This window comes from Rana temporaria, chromosome 6 (assembly GCF_905171775.1).
Source record: "Rana temporaria chromosome 6, aRanTem1.1, whole genome shotgun sequence".
Classification (NCBI taxonomy): domain Eukaryota; kingdom Metazoa; phylum Chordata; class Amphibia; order Anura; family Ranidae; genus Rana; species Rana temporaria.
The window spans coordinates 400,384-411,575 of record NC_053494.1 but is presented as its reverse complement, the minus strand read 5'-3'; the positions used below and the strand labels follow the sequence as shown (position 1 = coordinate 411,575).

General features: G+C 46.6%; 1 protein-coding gene across 1 annotated transcript in view; it reads right to left on the bottom strand.

The window, feature by feature from the left end:
* Positions 1 to 3,052: 3,052 nt before the first annotated feature.
* TGFB1I1 (transforming growth factor beta 1 induced transcript 1) overlaps positions 3,053 to 11,192 on the bottom strand; it is a gene marked incomplete at its 3' end in the record, with an annotated part of 45,574 nt that continues 37,434 nt past the window's right edge. The window contains 1 exon segment of the mRNA XM_040355806.1: positions 3,053 to 3,226. Within this exon segment, the coding sequence (XP_040211740.1) occupies positions 3,053 to 3,226 (174 nt within the window).

Below are 11,192 nucleotides of genomic sequence, written 5' to 3'. Positions count from 1 at the left end.
ATAGATGAGAGGGGTGGAGGAGGAATGATAGATGAGAGGTGGAGGAGGAATGATAGATGAGAGAGGTGGAGGAGGAGGAATGATGATGAGAGGGGTGGAGGAGGAATGATAGATGAGAGGAGTGGAGGAGGAATGATAGATGAGAGGAGTGGAGGAGGAATGATAGATGAGAGGTGGAGGAGGAATGATAGATGAGAGAGGTGGAGGAGGAATGATAGATGAGAGGTGGAGGAGGAATGATATAGATGCGAGAGGGAGGAGGATGATAGTGAGAGAGGTGGAGGAGGAGGAATGATAGATGAGAGGGATGGAGGAGGAATGATAGATGAGAGAGGTGGAGGAGGAGGAATGATAGATGAGAGGGATGGAGGAGGAATGATAGATGAGAGAGGTGGAGGAGGAATGATAGATGAGAGGGGTGGAGGAGGAATGATAGATGAGAGGGGTGGAGGAGGAATGATAGATGAGAGGGGTGGAGGAGGAATGATAGATGAGAGGGGTGGAGGAGGAATGATAGATGACAGGGGTGGAGGAGGAATAATAGATGAGAGGGGTGGAGGAGGAATGATAGATGAGAGAGGTGGAGGAGGAGGAATGATAGATGAGAGGGGAGGAGGAGGAATGATAGATGAGAGAGGTGGAGGAGGAATGATAGATGAGGGGGTGGAGGAGGAATGATAGATGAGAGGGGTGGAGGAGGAATGATAGATGACAGGGGTGGAGGAGGAATAATAGATGAGAGGGGTGGAGGAGGAGGAATGATAGATGACAGGGGTGGAGGAGGAATGATAGATGAGAGGGGTGGAGGAGGAATGATAGATGAGAGGGGTGGAGGAGGAATGATAGATGAGAGGGGTGTAGGAGGAATGATAGATGAGAGGGGTGGAGGAGGAATGATAGATGAGAGAGGTGGAGGAGGAATGATAGATGAGAGGGTGGAGGAGGAGGAATGATAGATGACAGGGGTGGAGGAGGAATGATAGATGAGAGGGGTGGAGGAGGAATGATAGATGAGAGGTGGTGGAGGAGGAATGATAGATGAGAGGGGTGGAGGAGGAATGATAGATGAGAGGGGTGGAGGAGGAATGATAGATGAGAGGGGTGTAGGAGGAATGATAGATGAGAGGGGTGGAGGAGGAATGATAGATGAGAGGTGGTGGAGGAGGAATGATAGATGAGAGGGGAGGAGGAGGAATGATAGATGAGAGAGGTGGAGGAGGAATGATAGATGAGAGGGGGGGGAGGAATGATAGATGAGAGGGGTGGAGGAGGAATGATAGATGAGAGGGGTGGAGGAGGAATAATAGATGAGAGGGGTGGAGGAGGAATGATAGATGAGAGGGGTGGAGGAGGAATGATAGATGAGAGGGGTGGAGGAGGAATGATAGATGAGAGGTGGAGGAGGAATGATAGATGAGAGGTGGAGGAGGAATGATAGATGAGAGGGGTGGAGGAGGAATGATAGATGAGAGAGGTGGAGGAGGAGGAATGATAGATGAGAGGGGTGGAGGAGGAATGATAGATGAGAGGGGTGGAGGAGGAATGATAGATGAGAGAGGTGGAGGAGGAATAATAGATGAGAGGGGTGGAGGAGGAATGATAGATGAGAGGGGTGGAGGAGGAATGATAGATGAGAGGGGTGTAGGAGGAGGAATGATAGATGAGAGAGGTGGAGGAGGAATGATAGATGAGAGGGGTGGAGGAGGAATGATAGATGAGAGGGGTGAGACTTGTGAATGGAGAAGAGGGAGATGAGACTTGTGAATGGAGAAGAGGGAGAGACTTGTGAATGGAGAAGAGGGAGATGAGACGTGTGAATGGAGAAGAGGGAGATGAGACTTGTGAATGGAGAAGAGGGAGATGAGACTTGTGAATGGAGAAGAGGGAGATGAGACTTGTGAATGGAGAAGAGGGAGATGAGACTTGTGAATGGAGAAGAGGGAGATGAGACTTGTGAATGGAGAAGAGGGAGAGACTTGTGAATGGAGAAGAGGGAGATGAGACGTGTGAATGGAGAAGAGGGAGATGAGACTTGTGAATGGAGAAGAGGGAGATGAGACTTGTGAATGGAGAAGAGGGAGATGAGACTTGTGGATGGAGAAGAGGGAGATGAGACTGGTGAATGGAGAAGAGGGAGAGACTTGTGAATGGAGAAGAGGGAGATGAGACGTGTGAATGGAGAAGAGGGAGATGAGACTTGTGAATGGAGAAGAGGGAGAGACTTGTGAATGGAGAAGAGGGAGATGAGACGTGTGAATGGAGAAGAGGGAGATGAGACGTGTGAATGGAGAAGAGGGAGATGAGACGTGTGAATGGAGAAGAGGGAGAGACTTGTGAATGGAGAAGAGGGAGATGAGACGTGTGAATGGAGTAGAGGGAGATGAGACGTGTGAATGGAGAAGAGGGTGAGACTTGTGAATGGAGAAGAGGGAGAGACTTGTGAATGGAAAAGAGGGAGATGAGACGTGTGAATGGAGAAGAGGGAGAGACTTGTGAATGGAGAAGAGGGAGATGAGACGTGTGAATGGAGAAGAGGGAGAGACTTGTGAATGGAGAAGAGGGAGATGAGACGTGTGAATGGAGTAGAGGGAGAGAGACGTGTGAATGGAGAAGAGGGAGAGACTTGTGAATGGAGAAGAGGGAGAGACTTGTGAATGGAGAAGAGGGAGATGAGACGTGTGTGAATGGGAAGAGGGAGATGAGACTTGTGAATGGAGAAGAGGGAGATGAGACGTGTGAATGGAGTAGAGGGAGATGAGACGTGTGAATGGAGAAGAGGGTGAGACTTGTGAATGGAGAAGAGGAGAGAGACTTGTGAATGGAGAAGAGGGAGATGAGACGTGTGAATGGAGAAGAGGGAGAGACTTGTGAATGGAGAAGAGGGAGAGACTTGTGAATGGAGAAGAGGGAGAGACTTGTGAATGGAGAAGAGGGTGAGACTTGTGAATGGAGAAGAGGGAGATGAGACGTGTGAATGGAGAAGAGGGAGAGACGTGTGAATGGAGAAGAGGGAGATGAGACGCGTGAATGGAGTAGAGGGAGAGCTCGTCACCTTGAGGATGGGAAGGTCGCACAGGGCGCAGCGCGGAGCGTGTAAATCAAAGTAATCTTTCTCACAATATGGCCGCCCGTCCTTTTCAAAGAAGTTTGTAGTTCCGATAAGAGATTTGCAATGAGCGCAGACAAAATGTTCCGGGTGCCAAGTCTGACCGAGAGCCGTGACAACCTGCAGAGGGGTGAGAGGAGACACCGAGTACAATACGTGTATGAGGAGAGACACGAGTACAATACACGTGTATGAGGAGAGACACCGAGTACAATACACGTGTATGAGGAGACACCGAGTACAATACACGTGTATGAGGAGAGACACCGAGTACAATACATGTGTATGAGGAGAGACACCGAGTACAATACACGTGTATGAGGAGAGACACCGAGTACAATACACGTGTATGAGAGGAGACACCGAGTACAATACATGTGTATGAGGAGAGACAACCGAGTACAATACACGTGTATGAGAGGAGACAACCGAGTACAATACACGTGTATGAGGAGAGACACCGAGTACAATACATGTGTATGAGGAGAGACACCGAGTACAATACACGTGTATGAGGAGAGACACCGAGTACAATACACGTGTATGAGGAGAGACAACCGAGTACAATACACGTGTATGAGGAGAGACACCGAGTACAATACACGTGTATGAGGAGAGACACCGAGTACAATACACGTGTATGAGGAGGAGACACCGAGTACAATACACGTGTATGAGGAGAGACACCGAGTACAATACATGTGTATGAGGAGAGACACCGAGTACAATACACGTGTATGAGGAGAGACACCGAGTACAATACACGTGTATGAGGAGAGACACCGAGTACAATACACGTGTATGAGGAGACACCGAGTACAATACACGTGTATGAGGAGAGACACCGAGTACAATACACGTGTATGAGAGGAGACACCGAGTACAATACATGTGTATGAGGAGAGACACCGAGTACAATACACGTGTATGAGAGGAGACACCGAGTACAATACACGTGTATGAGGAGAGACACCTGAGTACAATACACGTGTATGAGGAGAGACACCGAGTACAATACATGTGTATGAGGAGAGACACCGAGTACAATACACGTGTATGAGAGGAGACACCGAGTACAATACACGTGTATGAGGAGAGACACCGAGTACAATACACGTGTATGAGGAGAGACACCGAGTACAATACACGTGTATGAGGAGAGACACTGAGTACAATACACGTGTATGAGGAGAGACACCGAGTACAATACACGTGTATGAGGAGAGACACCGAGTACAATACACGTGTATGAGAGGAGACACCGAGTACAATACACGTGTATGAGGAGGAGACAACCGAGTACAATACACGTGTATGAGGAGAGACACCGAGTACAATACACGTGTATGAGAGGAGACACCGAGTACAATACACGTGTATGAGGAGAGACACCGAGTACAATACACGTGTATGAGGAGAGACACCGAGTACAATACACGTGTATGAGGAGAGACACCGAGTACAATACACGTGTATGAGAGGAGACACCGAGTACAATACACGTGTATGAGAGGAGACACCGAGTACAATACACGTGTATGAGGAGAGACACCGAGTACAATACACGTGTATGAGGAGAGACACCGAGTACAATACACGTGTATGAGGAGAGACAACCGAGTACAATACACGTGTATGAGGAGAGACCACCGAGTACAATACACGTGTATGAGGAGGAGACACCGAGTACAATACACGTGTATGAGGAGAGACACCGAGTACAATACATGTGTATGAGGAGAGACACCGAGTACAATACACGTGTATGAGGAGACACCGAGTACAATACACGTGTATGAGGAGAGACACCGAGTACAATACACGTGTATGAGAGGAGACACCGAGTACAATACACGTGTATGAGAGGAGACACCGAGTACAATACACGTGTATGAGGAGAGACACCGAGTACAATACACGTGTATGAGGAGACACCGAGTACAATACACGTGTATGAGGAGACACCGAGTACAATACACGTGTATGAGGAGAGACACCGAGTACAATACACGTGTATGAGGAGAGACACCGAGTACAATACACGTGTATGAGGAGAGACACCGAGTACAATACACGTGTATGAGGAGACACCGAGTACAATACACGTGTATGAGAGGAGACACCGAGTACAATACATGTGTATGAGGAGAGACACCGAGTACAATACACGTGTATGAGGAGAGACACCGAGTACAATACACGTGTATGAGAGAGACAACCGAGTACAATACACGTGTATGAGAGGAGACACCGAGTACAATACATGTGTATGAGGAGAGACACCGAGTACAATACACGTGTATGAGGAGAGACACCGAGTACAATACACGTGTATGAGGAGAGACACCGAGTACAATACACGTGTATGAGGAGACACCGAGTACAATACACGTGTATGAGGAGACACCGAGTACAATACACGTGTACGAGGAGAGACACCGAGTACAATACACGTGTATGAGGAGAGACACCGAGTACAATACATGTGTTGAGGAGAGACACCCAGTACAATACACGTGTATGAGGAGAGACACCGAGTACAATACACGTGTATGAGAGGAGACACCGAGTACAATACACGTGTATGAGGAGAGACACCGAGTACAATACACGTGTATGAGGAGAGACACCGAGTACAATACACGTGTATGAGAGAGACACCGAGTACAATACACGTGTATGAGGAGACACCGAGTACAATACACGTGTATGAGGAGACACCGAGTACAATACACGTGTATGAGGAGACACCGAGTACAATACACGTGTATGAGAGGAGACACCGAGTACAATACATGTGTATGAGGAGAGACACCGAGTACAATACACGTGTATGAGGAGAGACACCGAGTACAATACACGTGTATGAGAGGAGACACCGAGTACAATACACGTGTATGAGAGGAGACACCGAGTACAATACATGTGTATGAGGAGAGACACCGAGTACAATACACGTGTATGAGGAGAGACACCGAGTACAATACACGTGTATGAGGAGACACCGAGTACAATACACGTGTATGAGGAGAGACACCGAGTACAATACACGTGTATGAGGAGGAGACACCGAGTACAATACACGTGTATGAGGAGAGACACCGAGTACAATACACGTGTATGAGGAGAGACACCGAGTACAATACACGTGTATGAGGAGAGACACCGAGTACAATACACGAGTATGAGAGGAGACACCGAGTACAATACACGTGTATGAGGAGAGACACCGAGTACAATACACGTGTATGAGAGGAGACACCGAGTACAATACACGTGTATGAGGAGAGACACTGAGTACAATACACGTGTATGAGAGGAGACACCGAGTACAATACACGTGTATGAGGAGAGACACCGAGTACAATACATGTGTATGAGGAGAGACACCGAGTACAATACACGTGTATGAGGAGAGACACCGAGTACAATACACGTGTATGAGAGGAGACACCGAGTACAATACACGTGTATGAGGAGAGACACGAGTACAATACGTGTATGAGAGGAGACACCGAGTACAATACACGTGTATGAGGAGAGACACCGAGTACAATACATGTGTATGAGGAGAGACACCGAGTACAATACACGTGTATGAGAGGAGACACCGAGTACAATACACGTGTATGAGGAGAGACACTGAGTACAATACACGTGTATGAGAGGAGACACCGAGTACAATACACGTGTATGAGAGGAGACACCGAGTACAATACACGTGTATGAGGAGGAGACACCGAGTACAATACACGTGTATGAGGAGGAGACACCGAGTACAATACACGTGTATGAGGAGAGACACCGAGTACAATACACGTGTATGAGGAGAGACACCGAGTACAATACACGTGTATGAGAGGAGACACCGAGTACAATACACGTGTATGAGGAGAGACACCGAGTACAATACACGTGTATGAGGAGAGACACCGAGTACAATACACGTGTATGAGGAGAGACACCGAGTACAATACACGTGTATGAGGAGAGACACCGAGTACAATACATGTGTATGAGGAGAGACACCCAGTACAATACACGTGTATGAGGAGAGACACCGAGTACAATACACGTGTATGAGAGGAGACACCGAGTACAATACATGTGTATGAGGAGAGACACCAAGTACAATACACGTGTATGAGGAGAGACACCGAGTACAATACACGTGTATGAGGAGACACCGAGTACAATACACGTGTATGAGAGGAGACACCGAGTACAATACACGTGTATGAGGAGAGACACCGAGTACAATACACGTGTATGAGGAGAGACACCGAGTACAATACACGTGTATGAGAGGAGACACCGAGTACAATACACGTGTATGAGGAGAGACACCGAGTACAATACACGTGTATGAGGAGAGACACCGAGTACAATACATGTGTATGAGGAGAGACACCGAGTACAATACACGTGTATGAGGAGAGACACCGAGTACAATACACGTGTATGAGAGGAGACACCGAGTACAATACACGTGTATGAGGAGAGACACCGAGTACAATACACGTGTATGAGAGGAGACACCGAGTACAATACACGTGTATGAGGAGAGACACCGAGTACAATACACGTGTATGAGGAGAGACACCGAGTACAATACACGTGTATGAGAGGAGACACCGAGTACAATACACGTGTATGAGGAGAGACACCGAGTACAATACACGTGTATGAGAGGAGACACCGAGTACAATACACGTGTATGAGGAGAGACACCGAGTACAATACACGTGTATGAGAGGAGACACCGAGTACAATACACGTGTATGAGGAGAGACACCGAGTACAATACACGTGTATGAGGAGAGACACCGAGTACAATACACGTGTATGAGGAGAGACACCGAGTACAATACACGTGTATGAGAGGAGACACCGAGTACAATACACGTGTATGAGGAGAGACACCGAGTACAATACACGTGTATGAGGAGAGACACCGAGTACAATACACGTGTATGAGGAGGAGACACCGAGTACAATACACGTGTATGAGAGGAGACACCGAGTACAATACACGTGTATGAAGAGAGACACCGAGTACAATACACGTGTATGAGGAGACACCGAGTACAATACACGTGTATGAGGAGAGACACCGAGTACAATACACGTGTATGAGGAGGAGATACCGAGTACAATACACGTGTATGAGGAGAGACACCGAGTACAATACACGTGTATGAGGAGGAGATACCGAGTACAATACACGTGTATGAGAGGAGACACCGAGTACAATACACGTGTATGAGGAGAGACACCGAGTACAATACACGTGTATGAGGAGGAGATACCGAGTACAATACACGTGTATGAGGAGAGACACCGAGTACAATACACGTGTATGAGGAGGAGATACCGAGTACAATACACGTGTATGAGATGAGACACCGAGTACAATACACGTGTATGAGGAGAGACAACCGAGTACAATACACGTGTATGAGGAGAGACAACCGAGTACAATACACGTGTATGAGGAGAGACACCGAGTACAATACATGTGTATGAGGAGCAGGGCTGTGGAGTCGGTAGATAAATGTTCCGACTCCGACTCCTCAGTTTTATGTACTTCCGAGTCCGACTCCGACTCCCCGACTCCGACTCCTCTGTATTAATATGCGAATGTATTTTATACATTCCTTGAGTGAAAGAAACGCAACCTACCACAGGACTACTGGCTGGGAAGCCAACAGTCTACTGTATTGCACAGTTTAAGCAAAAGACAAACACAATGAAAACAATCAAGTGACTGGATAGTAGCAGCAGGCATAAACATCAGGAACAGGATCTTTACCAGTTCAAAAATACAAACCACATTATTTGGTTGTTTTAGAACAAAAACAAAGCTTATCTATAATGAACCAAAAACAAAATCTGCAAAACCTAGAAATGGTTTATATTAATCTTGAAATGTAGTTCTAGGCTTAGCAAATGTAGCAATGTAGAGTTCTAAGGAAGAGAATTGCCTCTGCCAGATCCTCTTTCATAGAAGCTCTTAAGTCAGACTTTATTATTTTTAGGGCTGAAAATAATCTTTCGACACTGATTTGGGTGGGTGGCATTGCAGTAACTATTCTGGCCACATCACTAACGATCTCTGGATAAACAAGGATGGCTTCTTCAGCAGTAAGTTTTGATGAGCGATCATACTTTTCAACTTCTTTTAGTGCTTTATAAAACTCCTGTTGTTGGAATTTTTTTATTTGGACACTTCCTGGTTCTCTAACATGCGTTCCCTGTAAAAGCAGAGCACAACACTATGGAAAGTAGAAGTATTGCAGCTCCTAATTGTGCGTTGCGTGCCATATAGTGAAGCACATGAAAAGCATGCTTCTTCACGGTCACTTAACGTGTTCGTTTTGCGGTTACGTGAGGCACTGCATGCATTGGTCTTTATTCTTACAGTAGAGAAGTCATTAATTATAACTTTTTGTGAATTGGGACATTTAAACTTGCTTTTTTTTTTTTTTCATTCCAATCTAAATTTAGTAGGAGTCGGAGTCGGAGTCGGTGCATTGTTTGCCGACTCCGACTCCAGGTACCCAAAATTTCCCCCGACTCCGACTCCTCGACTCCGACTCCACAGCCCTGATGAGGAGAGACACCGAGTACAATACACGTGTATGAGGAGAGACACCGAGTACAATACATGTGTATGAGGAGGAGACACCGAGTACAATACACGTGTATGAGGAGGAGACACCGAGTACAATACACGTGTATGAGGAGAGACACTGAGTACAATACACGTGTATGAGGAGAGACACCGAGTACAATACACGTGTATGAGGAGAGACACCGAGTACAATACACGTGTATGAGGAGAGACACCGAGTACAATACATGTGTATGAGGAGAGACACCGAGTACAATACACGTGTATGAGGAGGAGACACCGAGTACAATACACGTGTATGAGGAGAGACACCGAGTACAATACACGTGTATGAGGAGAGACACCGAGTACAATACACGTGTATGAGGAGGAGACACCGAGTACAATACACGTGTATGAAGAGGAGACACCGAGTACAATACACGTGTATGAGGAGAGACACCGAGTACAATACACGTGTATGAGGAGACACCGAGTACAATACACGTGTATGAGGAGAGACACCGAGTACAATACACGTGTATGAGGAGAGACACCGAGTACAATACACGTGTATGAGGAGAGACACCGAGTACAATACACGTGTATGAGGAGGAGACACCGAGTACAATACACGTGTATGAGGAGGAGACACCGAGTACAATACACGTGTATGAGGAGAGACACCGAGTACAATACACGTGTATGAGGAGAGACACCGAGTACAATACACGTGTATGAGGAGAGACACCGAGTACAATACACGTGTATGAGGAGAGACACCGAGTACAATACACGTGTATGAGGAGAGACACCGAGTACAATACACGTGTATGAGGAGGAGACACCGAGTACAATACACGTGTATGAGGAGAGACACCGAGTACAATACACGTTTATGAGGATAGTGTATTTGGTGTGTGGTATATATGTGGTGTATACGGTGTATTTGGGGTGTGGTATATACGGTGTATTTGGTGTGTGGTGTATTTGGTGTGTGGTGTATTTGGTGTATACAGTGTATTTGGGGTGTGGTATATATGTGGTGTATACGGTGTATTTGGGGTGTGGTATATATGTGGTGTATACGGTGTATTTGGGGAGTGGTATATACGGTGTATTTGGGGTGTGGTATATACGGTGTATTTGGTGTATACAGTGTATTTGGGGTGTGGTATATATGTGGTGTATACGGTGTATTTGGGGAGTGGTATATACGGTGTATTTGGGGTGTGGTATATACGGTGTATTTGGTGTATATGGTGTATTTGGGGTGTGGTATATACGGTGTATTTGGTGTGTGGTGTATTTGGTGTGTGGTGTATTTGGTGTATGTGGTGTATTTGGGGTGTGGTATATATGTGGTGTATACGGTGTATTTGGGGTGTGGTATATATGTGGTGCGTGTATACGGTGTATTTGGGGTGTGGTATATACGGTGTATTTGGTGTATACGGTGTATTTGGTGTATAC